The 14,401-nt window shown below is 45.5% G+C and overlaps 1 protein-coding gene across 1 annotated transcript in view; it reads left to right on the top strand.

Annotated features, from left to right (window-relative positions):
- Window positions 1–14,401, top strand: part of LOC124787826 (protein white-like) — a 278,191-nt gene that overhangs the window by 210,122 nt on the left and 53,668 nt on the right. Inside the window, exon 3 of the mRNA XM_047254761.1 lies at window positions 232–464. Within this exon, the coding sequence (XP_047110717.1) occupies window positions 232–464 (233 nt within the window). The remainder of the gene's footprint in view (window positions 1–231; window positions 465–14,401) is intronic.

Raw genomic sequence — 14,401 nt, forward strand, 5'->3', positions numbered from 1 at the left:
CTGGGTCCATTCGCAATAAGTAAGTAAGTAAGTATATATATTAAAAAATTTTGTTTCATATGTGCAATGTTTGTGCACCTGACGCGTTTCACACCATAACGGCTACCATACCGTACCGTACGATTGATCAATGGAACACGCAGCCAACTAACTAACTAAATTTGTAAATCTTTTGTGAGTAGTTTACCAGGGGACAATGACGGTACGCTGTGTGTTGTGTGTGGTGCGCAGTGAGCGGCGTGGCGCGCCCGGGCGAGCTGCTGGCGATCCTGGGCGCGAGCGGCGCGGGCAAGACGACGCTGCTGAACGCGCTCACGTTCCGCGGGCCCGCCGTGCACTCGGGGCAGCGCGCGCTGTCCGGCTGGCCCGCCAACGCCGCCTCACTGGCCGCGCTCTCCGCCTACGTCCAGCAGGACGACCTCTTCGTCGGCACCCTCACCGTGCGCGAGCACCTCGTCTTCCAGGTACGTCCTCTCCGCCCCCGTATGCAGGAACCAGTGATGGTCAACAAGTCACGTATAGGGTGACAATTATTGAACAATACGAAAAATGCCTTATGTCTTGAAAGGAGGGTATAAGATGAACATCAACAAAAGCAAAACAAGGATAATGGAATGTAGTCGAATTAAGTCGGGTGATGCTGAGGGAATTAGATTAGGAAATGAGACACTTAAAGTAGTAAAGGAGTTCTGCTATTTGGGGAGCAAAATAACTGATGATGGTCGAAGTAGAGATGATATAAAATGTAGACTGGCAATGGCAAGGAAAGCATTTCTGAGGAAGAGAAATTTGTTAACATCGAGTATAGATTTAAGTGCCAGGAAGTCGTTTCTGAAAGTATTTGTATGGAGTGTAGCCATGTATGCAAGTGAGACATGGACGATAAATAGATTAGACAAGAAGAGAATAGTAGCTTTCGAAATGTGGTGCTACAGAAGATTGCTGAAGATTAGATGGATAGATCACATAACTAATGAGGATGTATTGAATACAATTGGGGAGAAGAGGAGTTTGTGGCACAACTTGACCAGAAGAAGGGACCGGTTGGTAGGACATATTCTGAGGCATCAAGGGATCACCAATTTAGTATTGGAGGGCAGCGTGGAGGGTAAAAATTGTAGAGGGAGACCAAGAGATGAATACACTAAGCAGATTCAGAAGGATGTAGGCTGGAGTAGGTACTGGGAGGTGAAGAACCTTGCACAGGATAGAGTAGCATGGAGAGCTGCATCAAATCAGTCTCAGGGCTGAAGACCACAACAACAACAACAGCAACAACAACATGAAAAAAACTAAATTAGTAACAAACTACGGCGTACACACACTTGATTCAACACGTGAACGTCACTACAGATATTCGGATTTAGGTTATGACATGTTCGATGTGGCTGCTATCATTGGCGATGAAGTGGCGCAGACGAATAGCGAAATTCTGCATGACCTGCTGAAGTGTCGGAACATCGTTGCTGTCGATAACCTCCTGAATGGCTGTTTTCAGCTCAGCAATGGCCTTGGGGTTATTGCTATCACACCCAACAGACAAGAATTAACTGGTGAAATTGTAAACGATGTTTTTCAAAAAATCATTAAGTGGTTCTCTGCAAATGGGCTCTCATTAAACTTTGACAAAACACAGTATACACAGAACGACACCATTAATAAATATAGACTTCGATCAGAAATCGGTACCTATGGTAGAATATTCAAAATTTCTAGGTGTATGCATTGATGAGGGGTTGAACTGGAAAAACACACTGAGGATCTGCTGAAACGTTTGAGTTCAGCTACTTATGCTGTTAGGGTCATTGCAAATTTTGCAGATATACATCTGAGTAAATTAGCTTACCACGCCTATTTTCATTCTCTGCTTTCGTATGGCATCATATTCTGGGGTAACTCATCATTGAGTAAAAGAGTATTCGTTGCACAAAAGAGTGTAATGAGAACAATTGCTCGAGCTCATCCAAGATCATCCTGCACACACTTATTTAAAGAGCTAGAGATCTTCACTGTAGCCTCACAATATAAATATTCACTTATGAAAATTGTTATTAACAATCCGAACGAATTCAAAAGTAATAGCAGTGCACATGGCTACAACACTAGGAGAAAGGATGATCTTCACTACTCAAGATTAAATCTGACTTTGGCTCAGAAAGGTGTAAATTATGCTGCCACAGAAGTCTTTGGTCACTTACCTAATAGCATCAAAAGTCTGACAGATAGCCGTATAGCATTTAAAAGGAAATTAAAAGAATTTCTTAATAGCAACTCCTACTCATTAGATGAATTTTTGGATATAGTAACTGGGTAATTTCCCCAACACCCACAAAAAAAAAATTTAAAATATTGAGTGTCATGTAATATTTTGTGTAATGTAATATCTTGTATAGACACCTTTTATTAACCTGACACGTTCCACATCATTACGAAGTGTCGTATTCATGATCTATGGAACAAGTACTAATCTAATCTAATCTAATTGCTGGACACCTTGTCTTTAGTATAGCCCCACAAAAAGGAGTCGCATGTGTTCAGATCCGGAGGATATGGCGGCCAATCGAGGCCCATGCCAGTGGCCTCTGGGTACTCCAGAGCCAGAATGCGATACCCAAAGTGCTCCTCCGGGACATCAAACACTCTCCTGCTTCGATGGGGTAGAGCCACGTCTTGCATGAACGTCTTGTGACTTTATACTTATATGGATATGGTGTCCGTTCTTTCGGACATGTCCGAAAGAACAGACACCATAGCTGACCTGCAGCCGTCTAGAACGAGATTAGAAATTACAGTTGCCGACGGGCGTTGATATGTATCAACAGGGAGAGGTGAAAATGTATCCCCCGACCGGGACTCGAACCCAGGATCTCCTGCTTACATTGCAGACGCTATATCCATCTGAGCCACCGAGGACACAGAGGATAGTGCGACTGCAGGAACTATCTCGCACACGCCTCCCGCGAGATCCACATTCTCACTTTGGGTTGGGTAGGGACACTACGAATGTAGAGTGTGGACATACAAGGTGAGAGTCTGGGTCTCGCGAGAGACGTGCGCGAGATAGTCCCTGCAGTCGCACTATCCACTGTGCCCTCGGTGGCTCAGATGGTTAGAGCGGTTGCCCTGTAAGCAGGAGATCCCGGGTTCGAGTCCCTGTCGGAGCACACATTTTCACCTGTCCTCGTTGATATATATCAACGCCCGTCAGCAACTGAAGGCATTAATATAATTTCTAATTTCTTATTGGGGATGCAATCTTCTTCCAAAACCTTCAAGTACCGTCCGATAGCCACCGTGCTATCGAGGAATATCGCACCGATCATTCCGTGACTGGACACTGCACACCACACAGTCATTCGTTGAGGGTGAAGAGACTTTTCGTTTGCGAAATGCGTATTCTCAGTCCCCCAAATGCGCCATTTTGCTTACTGACGAACCGATGAATGTGGGCTTCGTCGCTAAATCAAACCATACTACACTGAAGCGCCAAAGAAACTGGTATAAGCATGCGTTTTCAAATACAGAAATACGCAAACAGGCAGAATACGGCGCTGCGGTCGGCAACGCCTATGTGAGTCAACAAGTGTCTGGCGCAGTTGTTAGATCGGTTACTGCTGCTACAATGGCAGGTTTTCAAGATTTACGTGAGTTAGTACGTGCTGCTATAGTCGGCACACGAGCGATGGGACACAGCATTTCCGAGGTAGTGATGAAGTGGGGATTTTCCCGTACGACCATTTCAGGAGTGTACCAATATCAGGCATCCTGTAAAACATCAAATCTTCGACATTGCTGCGGCCGGAAAAGAACGAAACCAGCGACGACTGAAGAGAATCGTTCAACGTGACAGAAGTGCAATCCTTCTGCAAATTGCTGGCACATTTCAATGCTGGGCCATCAACAAGTGTCAGCGTGCGAACCATTCGACGACACATCATCGATATGGGCTTTCTGAGCCGAAGGCCCTCTCGTGTATCCTTGATGACTGCACGACACAAAGCCTTACGCTTTGCCTGGGTCCGTCAAACCCGACATTGGACTGTTGATAACTGGAAAGATGTTGCCCGGTCGGACGGGTCTCGTTTCAAATTGTATCGAGAGGATGGACATGTATGGCTATGGAGACAACATCATGAATCCTTGGTCCCTGGATTTCAGCAGGGGACTGTTCAAGCTGGTGGAGTCTCTGTAATCGTGTCAGGCATGTGTAGTTGGAGTGATATGGGACCTGTGATACGTCTAGATACGACTCTGAAAGGTGATACGTACGTGAGCATCCTGTATGGCCACCTGCATCCATTCATATCCACTGTGCATGCGACACCCCATACGTGCAGAATTTCTACAGAGTGGCTCCAGGAACACTCTTCTGAGTTTAAACACTTCCGCTGGCCACCAACCTCCCCAGACATGAACATTATTGAGCGTATCCGGGATGTTTTGCAACGTGCTGTTCAGAAGATGTCTCCACCCCCTCTTACTCTTACGGATTTATGGAGAGCCCTTCAGGATTCATGGTCTCAGTTGCCTCCAGCACCACTTCAGACGTTAGTCGTTTCCGTGCCACCTCGTGATGCGGCACTCCTGCGTCCTCGCGAGGGCCCACACGATATTAGGCAAGTGTACCAGTTTCTTTGGCTTTTCAGTGCAAGTCCCATCATACCCCGCTGCCAACAGCGCAGTTTTAACGTCCTAACGCAAACCGTTCAGAAATTATTACGATTTTATTTCACATAGTTTAATAATTCTCACCCTGAATCTGTTACAAATCACACGTAATTCAGAAGGCATAGTTTTCATAATAACAAATCAGTATCTGGCTGTGGTTTCGGTCAAAACCAGAAGTCACAAGTAACACCTAAAAGTAGCATTATAAAATTCGTCTCAGTGTGCCATATGTTTGGCCGAAGTTCGTACTGCGATTAATTAATTAATCACCAAACAAATCTGGAAACCAAATATAAATAAGAACAAATACGGTTCCTCGCTGTCATAATCGGACGTTCTTCTTGAAAGATAAATTCAGTTATCGTGAAAAATACTAAAAACCTAGTTTTGAAAAAAGTAATAAAATCGAAAATTATTACTTCTTAGAAACATCACTCTAAGTATTAAGATGGCGTACTAACCAGTCAAGAACACCTACAATAAAAAGTCAATCATCATAAACGTGATATTTATGTAATGCAACGCCGTAGTAAAACTCGCTCTCTGTGTGTTACAGAAACACAGACAAAGTAGAAAAAAAGTCTGTTGGATAATTTCTAAGATACAGTAAGATGATAATGGCAACTACTAACTAAGAAACACGTAGAGGTCTACAGAAAAGTACTAAATAGTCAGAGGCAATCCAGACAGGATGGACCTATCACAGGGCACATAAAAGGGACTGAAGAAAATTGATTAACTGAATGGCTCATCCAATATAACAACAACTAAAATAATGAATTGATTAATGAATATTAGAATAATTAGAGTAATTAATGAATATTAGAATCACTTGAATGAGGTGACAGTCCGCAAAGACACTTAAAACAGGAAACGTGTAGAGCTATAATGAGTTGCAAGAGAAGGAGAAAACCAAACGCAGAAGAATTATCATACAGAAACCAAGAAAAACTGCATAATGAGAGGTCCATAATTAGACAGATTAAACAAAAATACCACACACAAGGAACGAGCTAACTTGATAAAAATGTGAGAAATAGGTCACGGCAGCTAGGTAAAAGAAAGACGCGTCATATTTCTTCGACTTGATAATTACGAAACCGACCAGGTTTCGCGATGGTTTCTCGAAAAACTTGCCTGAATCTGACACCGATCAAGCATCTCTTCTTTCCCAGTGTCCCTGGATTTCCAGCTTCTTTCTCTCAAATCCCCGCGTAGTGATGCAATCTCCAACCGGTGGCAATACAGCCACCTCCTGAGAACGTTTAATAATACGGTTTACAACCACCAGTGTAATTCATTGCTTTCTGTCATTCCTATTAATTGTGTCTTAGCTAAGTGCGAGAAAGAATAGAATATTTTCCCGTTCTGTTAGTCGTTGTGCAACGTGAACCTTTCACTCTGCAACGGAGTGTAAGCGAAACTGAACCTCGGATGCAGATTAAAGCAGTGCCACTCAGAGTTCCAGGTTCGAGTCCTTGTCCGACACCCAGTCGCCCATTCCTGCGTTGCGACTGAGCCACAGTTCTTTAATTCCGTTCTGCCAGATGTGATACTTTTCATAAGATGTTAAGAACAATCTAAAGAAATTCAAGAATTTGGTGGAGAGAAATAGGCAGATCATTGCGACGGTTCGTGAAGGGTCTTTGTATGTTTCTGGTGAAACCTAGTTAACCCAAAATACGCTAAGATCCGTGTCCGCTTTAATCTGCCACGAAGTGTAAATTCAATGGACAACTACAAATAGTGTCAGGTAACATTGTCATCTTTCGCGGAAGATTATCTCTTTATTAAAGACCAGCGAGCGTTTCGACGGTATGGACTGGTTATTTCACAACCATTAATTTCCCAGAAAACATGAACGGCAAAGCTGTCAACACGTCCGAACACCACACCACACCAAAGCGACTTCAGCAGAGTAGGCGAAACAATATTCATGACAGCTGGCAGCATTGTTGCCAGCTTTCAAATGCGAAGCGCAAACGTCTGCAGACGGGAACAACAATTGTCTATAGAACTACGACAACACTGAGGCGTTGCCATAGAGATGTAAACAAAATCGCGTTAAGTGACTGATTGAAGTAGACGCGTAAAGCAGCATGCCAAGCCCACTTAGCTGTCTGGGATCTTCTTTTGCCAACTCTGCTATATATTGGGGGGGGGGGGGGGGGAGAGGGGGGCAGAAGTCATGGGATAACTCCTTTTGCCTGGCATAGTGCAGCAAGTCGACGCGACATGGACTCAACAAGTCACTGGAAGTCCCCTGCAGAAATTTTGAGCAACGCTGTCCCTTTAGCCGCCCATAATTGTGAAAGTGTTTTGGACTGGCCAGGTTAGCCGAGAGCGGTAATGCGCTGCTTCCTGGACTCGGGTAGACGCGCCGGCCTCGGATCGAATCCACCGCCGGATTAACGACGAGGACCGGTGTGCCGGCCAGCCTGGTTGTTTATAGGCGATTTTCCACATCCCCCTAGGTGAATACCGGGTTAGTCGACACTTCCCGCCTCAGTTACACGACTCACAGACATTTGAAACACATTCGCACTTTTCCATGATTTACACCGGACGCAGACCGATGGGGTACTCTGATTCCGTCCCAGGGGGGTACGGGGTGGCGGCAGAAAGGGCATCCGGCCACCCCTTCACATTAACCTGCCAAATCCGATTTAACCACGCCAACCCCGCGCAAAATGCGGGACAAAGGCGCAAGCAATAGATAGAATTGTGAGTGTTTTGTTCACGAACTGACCTCTCAGTTTCGTCCCATAAATGTTCGATGGGTGGCCATATTATTCACTCCAATTACCCAGAATGTTATTCAAACCAATCGCGAGTAGTTGTGGGCCAGAGACGTGGCGTATTACCATCTGTAAAGATTCCAGCGTTATTTGAGAACATGAAGTCCATGAGTGGCTGCAAATGGTCTCCGTTTCAAGTCAATGATCGGTTCAGTTGGACCTTAGGAGCCAGTCCATTCCATGTAAACACAGCCCTTATCATTACAAGTCCACCAACAGCTTGCTCAGTGCCTTGTTGACAACTTGGCTCCATGGCTTTGTGGGGTCTGCGCCACACACGAACCCTACCATCAGGTTTTCCCAACTGAAATCTGGACTTATCTGACCAGCCGACGAATTTCCAATCGACTAGGGTCCAACCGATATGATCGCGAGCCTAGGAGAGGTGTTGCAAACGATGTTGTGCAGTTAGGAATGGCACTCGCATCGATCGTCTGCTTTTATAGCCCATTAACGACAAAAACTCTACGTAAACGCCGCTGCTCTCGGTCGTTAAAAGAACGCCGTCGGCCAGTGCATTGTCTTTGGGGACAGGTAATGCCTGAAATTTGGTATTCTGGGCGCTCTCTTGAGACTGTGAATCTCGGAATTTTGAATTCCCAAACTATTTCTAAAGGGATTGTCCCAGGCGTCTGGCTCCAGCTACCATTCCGTGTTCATAGTCTGTTAATTTCTGTCCGGCGGCAATAATCACGTCGGAAATCTTTTCACATGAATCACCCGAGTATAAATGAAAGTTCCAACAATGCACTGTTGTTTTATACATTGTGTACGTGATACTGCTGCCATCTGTATAACTGCATGCGACTTTTGTCACGTCAGTGTAGGTGTGGTTCTGTTGTTGGAGGCATGCTGTTGCTTTCCTCTGATCTTCGAACAGTGTTACCCAACTAGTTACAGGGGGACCTGCAGTTTAACTTGAACATTTGACTACGATGCAGACACTGTCAGAAGATAAAGAAGTGATAGTGACAGATAAAAATCCTAGTGCCGATTGAGGATCAAACTCACGACCATTGGATTTGTGGTCTGGCACTGGACAACAGACCTACCGAACCACACTAACGTAAAAACAATATAAATGTAGACATGTACAGTGCCACTAAACGTAGCAATTTTTTAAATCTGTTTCTGTAAAAAACAAATCCCAACGTGTCTAATTGGGACATTTATTGGTACAGTGTGGGAAAACGAGGATAGTGTTCCAATATTCACAGTTCCTGAATCCCACCTACTCCACATGTAAGGATGCAATGGTTACTCTTTCAGAGGAGTGAGGCTTAAATCCCCGTTTAGTGTTTTCATGTTTCTCGATATCACCTCAGGCGAAAGTGGACACAGTTTCTTCAAATTGACTGCTATCGATTTCTCGTGCATCCCTATCAAACTGAGCTAGTGCGCCGTGTATAATGACTTTGATATCGATGGGACGCAAAAGACGTTTCTTACCTTTTTTCTTATAGGCAAGCGAAAGATGGAAGGGAACTATGAGTGTCTGTTTAGCTCCATACATAACAGAATTTCTTTAGTTTTACTTGCGACTATTCAGCATTACCAGTTAAACACACTGCCTGATTAAAAAAAGTGAAGTACCCAGAAAACAAGGTCGGATGTCGGTGCAACTTCATAAACGTGCACTCAATTTCCTGGCACATAAATGTTCATATTTGTAATTCACTGTGACCAGTAGAATGGCCAACAGAATGCATTAGTGTTCTTCGTGTTTAGTGGTGTTACCAAGGCGCAGAGGGTGTAAAAGGGGCCTGAACAGCGTCAGATGTTGAGTGATCGCCGTGAGGTATATGTACATTTCGCGCACTCGTGTGAGACAGCGTTGTCAGCACCTGGCGGAGTTTAAAGGGGCCTCATTATGGGTCTGTACTTGGCCAGCTGGTCGAATCGTGCATTATTCAAATTTGTGAGACATTCAGATGTGGCAGTGTTCCAACGTTGGACTGCACGGGAAAGTGAGGGCAGGCATACTGGTCGACAAGGTTCCAGACAAACATGTCTGACCATCGCAATGGAGGATCGCCGTATTGTGCAAGAATCACGTTGTCACACCTTCACATCAGCACTTGCCATCCGAGAACAAGTAATGGACTTCTTGCAACATTCTGTATCGTTTTCCACCATTGGCCAGAGACGAGCAACAGCTAGACTACGGAATTACCATACCACACGTAGGATACTATTAACACCACAACACAAACGGCTGCGTTTTATGTGATGACATTACTGGGAAGCACGGACTGGTGATGAATAGTGTCACACTGTGTTCAACGAGAAATCACGGTTCCCCACTACGCCGAATAACCACCGCCAGTGATGTGGCGGCGACCTCGGGAGAGGTGACATTCTTCCAATGTTTTTGAGAGGCACACCGGAGTTACTACTGGCACCTTGGTGTGAGAGCCATCGGTTATGACTTCAGGTCACGGTCCGTACTAATCAAGGGAACTGTAACGGCACAACGGTTCGTCACGGACAATCTGCGTTCTCTGCCTCTCATGCCACATTATCGTTTTTCAATAGGACAGTGCTCTTCTACACATAGTACGAGTCACTATAACCGCCGGCGTGTTACTGAAATTCTCCTCTGGCAAGCAAGATCCGCGTACCTGTCCCTGAGAGATCACGTGTGGAACCAGCTCGGACATCAACTCCGTCCCAGTACTAATATCCGGGATATTAAGGACCAGTTAAAGAGTTATGGGCCAGCTTGCTTCACAAGAGAATAGAACTGCTTTCTGACACCTTTCCCAGCCGAATCAGTGCATACATATGGGCCAGAGGGATACAATATTATACTAATAAATGGGCTTACACTGCCAAGTTCTTTGCATATTTGACTCGATTTTGTAATTGTTGAAATAATATCACATATCCTCTCAACCCCCGAAATCTCATTCTGTTTCCTCCTCTCGTTCTAGGTGCTTCACTTTTTTTGTGAGGCGGTGTATCATACAGCAGCCTGTTGCGCTTAATTGACGGCTTCCTTCAGAAAATTTAGGTATAAAGTCCTTTGGAATTGTAAGGTATTATACAGCTTGATAGAGTACCCGCGACTCGAAACAGGAGTTACTCGGTTAATTTTATACAGCTTGTCCAGCAAACTGCTTCACACTATGTACACTGCTGGCCACCGTAAGTGCAACACCAAGAAAGACAAGAGGTAGCACAACAAAATTTATTTTGTAGATAACATGTTGACCAAGTATCAAATGATTACGTTTACAGACGTCTGTGACATGTGGTTCCTGCCAGAATCAGTAGCCAGAGTAGCCACCATTGTTGGAGATCACCGCTGCCACACGCCTCGGCATTGAGTCAAAGAGACGTTGGATGTGTTCCTGGGGTACAGCAGCCCAAGCAGCTTCCAGTTGTTGCCAAAGATAATCTGGTGTGGCAGCTGGGGATGTAATCTGGGTCACTCGTTGAGCAACCATGGACCACATGTTTTCTATCGGCGAAAGATCCGGAGAGCGAGCCGGCCAGTGAAGCAATTCAATCTGGTTATTGACGAAGAACCTTTGGACAATGCGTGCCACGTGTGGTCGCGCATTATCCTGTTGAAATATGGCTGTGGCCGAGCCCTGAAGGTAAGGAAGGACAACTGGCTCCAGCACCTCGGATATGTAGCGCCGGCTATTTAAAGTACCGGTAATGCATACTAGAGGTGTGCGAGAGTAATATCCAATACCGCCCCATACCATAATACCCGGTGCAAGACCAGTGTGGCGGTGCATAATGTAACTGTCCAGCATCCTCTCTCCACGGTGTCTCCACACTCAAATCCGACCATCGTGGTGCTGCAGACAGAAGCGTGCCTCGTCAGTAAAGACAACGTCATTCCATTCTGCCGTCCACATCCGTCTGTCATCACACCATTGGCGACGGAGACGCCTGTGGTTCTGCGTCAATGATAGACGAAGCAATGGACGTCTTGCGGACAGACCACTCTGCTGTAAACGGCGTCGAATGGTACGCGCAGACACTGGATGATGCGTTACAGACGCAATGTGCTGTGCTATGGTTCGGGATGTCACTGAGCGATCCGTCACTGCCATGCGCACAATTTGCCTATCAGCACGTGCAGTGGTGCACCGAGGTGAATGCGATCGACCACGTCGGTCCGTCGTACCCTCCTGCATCCAACGGTCACATATCCGCATTACAGTTGTTTGGTTTCGTCCAACACGACTAGCGATTTCTCTGTATGATAATCCACAATCTCGGTAAGCCACTATCCTTCCTCTGTCGAACTCGGATACTTGATCAAAAGATGTTCGCTGTGTTCTACGAGGCATAACTGATCGTCTTGTGAAACAACCACAAGGTAAACACACGTGCCGAACGTACACTCGTCGAAATCGCCAAGCCTTAAATGGCGCTATGAGGTGGCGCCACAGGCGCGCGTGATGTGCGTCTGCGCTGAAATTCTAATCAGTTGCATATCTCATCGCTACAAACTCATGGTGTAAATTTCACTTGATTCGGATGCTTCCTTCAGGGTGTTGAATTTACGGTGACCAGCAGTGTACATTAGCTAGCTTAAATATAGTGCCTTACTCGTACGAAACAAGCGTTGTGCCCACCATTGCACGGGAGCCAATACCGGGGAGACAGAGTCGGGTCGCTGCATTCTCTCTGGGCGATACCCTGGGTTCTGAAAGGTAGCGTATTGGTTTTAGCCGAACTTTCAGCTGTGCTCAAACTCGAGTTGAAACGTTACAAAGCAACGACAGTTTATCAGGTACTGCAACTGGCTACTGCAGATTGTGCATGATGAAATATATAATGAAGAATGTCGCCAGGAGAAGTAGCGTGTAGTGTAATAAACAATTCAAATGACGAACTTAGCTTGAATTAGAGAGAAGGAAAGGCTGGTGCAGGTATAGGTCTTCAGTATACCGTTCAATATACTATTCATTATAGCGGATATGAGGAATGGTCAGCATTCTGGTACATGACAGGGACGACCTTTCGAGGCCAAAAAAGTCTAGTGAACATGGACTAGAAATGCATATCTTAAGAACTATAAGCACTTCATCTTCGATACTGCCAAACACATTTCTTCTACTGAAAAAATGCTTATAGCTCTTAAGATATGTATTTTAGAGTCCATGTTTACTGGAATTTTTAGCTTTTAATGATCGTTCCTGTCATATCCTAGAATACTAAATGTTCTCCTGGCTCACCTTGTAAATACGACAGGCATTCGATAAGTAATGGAACCAATTTTTTTTCTTGGCCGGTTTCGATAGAAAAAATCTGGAATTTGTTGAGGGACATCGTGGAATATTTCCGCTAGGATGCGCTATACGTCGCCTTCAAAGTGGCGCCTGTATCGGAGATGTGTTCCAAGCAGAGAACTGTCATTAAGTTTCTTTTGGCGGAAAATCAGAGCATCGCGGGTGTTTATAGGCGCTTGCAGAATGACTATGGAGACCTTGCAGTGAACAAAAGAACGGTGGATCGCTGGGCGAGGTGTTTGTCATCATCCCACAAGGTCGCGCAAACCTGTCCACTCTCCCGTGTGTCGGCCGGCCGCACACAGCTCTGACTCGTGCAACACTCATTCTAACAGACCGACAGATAACAAACTAACACGTCACTGTGCCTCTACATATTTTCGCGGCGCAAATACTGATCCATAAAATTTCGGCCGTGCGCCCGCATAAATTTGACTTCTTCTTCTAATACTTCGGCTGAATACCGTCCAGCCGTCTTCAGAGTGAGCCTCGGATCACTCGGAATATTGCTGAACGGTATTTATGCGGCCGCACGCCCGAAATTGTATGGATTAACACGTCGCTGCTCAACTGGACGCGTCTGTTGGTGGCGCTTACTGACCCGTCCACCCGTTGGGGTATTCAAAGGTATGTGCTCGTAGGTTCCTCGCCGCCTAACAGGAGACCATAAAGAGCAACGAAGGACCATCTGTGCCGAATTGCTTGCGCGTTACGAATTTGATCGTGCAATTTTTTGTCGAACATAGTCACAGGCACTGACCGTCCCTTCGAACCGGAAACAAAGCGGCACTCCATGGAGAGGCGCAACACCAGCTCTCCTCGGAAGAAAAAATTCAAAGCCGCACCCTCGGCCAGTACAATCACGGCGGCGATCTCCTGACACTCTAAAAGGCTTATTCTGTTTGATGTAGCTACTACCTCATGGTGCAGCGATCAGCTCAGAAGTGTGCTGTGCTATCCTCATGAAACTGAAGAAACGACTTCATGGTATTCATCGCAGTAAAAATGCAAACTAACTTCTCCTTCATGACAACGGAAAGCCTCACGCACGTCTGCGCTCCCGAGAGGCGCTCACACAACTCCATTAGATTGTTCTCCTCATCCACTTTACAGCAGGGATCGCGCACTATCCGACTTCCATCTGATTGGTCCAATGAAGGATGCACTCCGCGAGAAGCAGTAAGCAGATAATGGGGAGGTTATTGATGCAGCAAGACGTTGGCTGCAACGCCGACCAGTAGAGTGATACCATGCGTGCATATAGATCCCCCCAGTAAGGGGCGTGAGGCCGTCACATTGAACGGATATCCTGTTGAAAAATAGGATTGTGTAGTCAAAAGAGTGGGGAATAATATGGTGTACTGAAATCTTGAATAAAACCAACCTGCTACCAGAAAAGAATATGTTGCATTACTTATTGAACTGCCTCCTTAGTAATGATCGAGTGCGTAGTGTCCAAAGCTTCATGAGGCTGTTCACGGCAGATGATGCGGTTGTCTGTAAGTAAATTGCAAAGGCAGAAGAGTATAGCGAATTGCACGAAGACCTACAGGATATCGACGTTGCTACAGGGACTGGCAGTTGACCCTGAAACGTAAATAAATGTAACGTATTACACATAAATAGGCGAAGAAATAAACTAGTGTACTGTTACTTGAAATGATAACTATCTAATCCAGG

This window comes from Schistocerca piceifrons, chromosome 3 (assembly GCF_021461385.2).
Source record: "Schistocerca piceifrons isolate TAMUIC-IGC-003096 chromosome 3, iqSchPice1.1, whole genome shotgun sequence".
NCBI lineage: Eukaryota > Metazoa > Arthropoda > Insecta > Orthoptera > Acrididae > Schistocerca > Schistocerca piceifrons.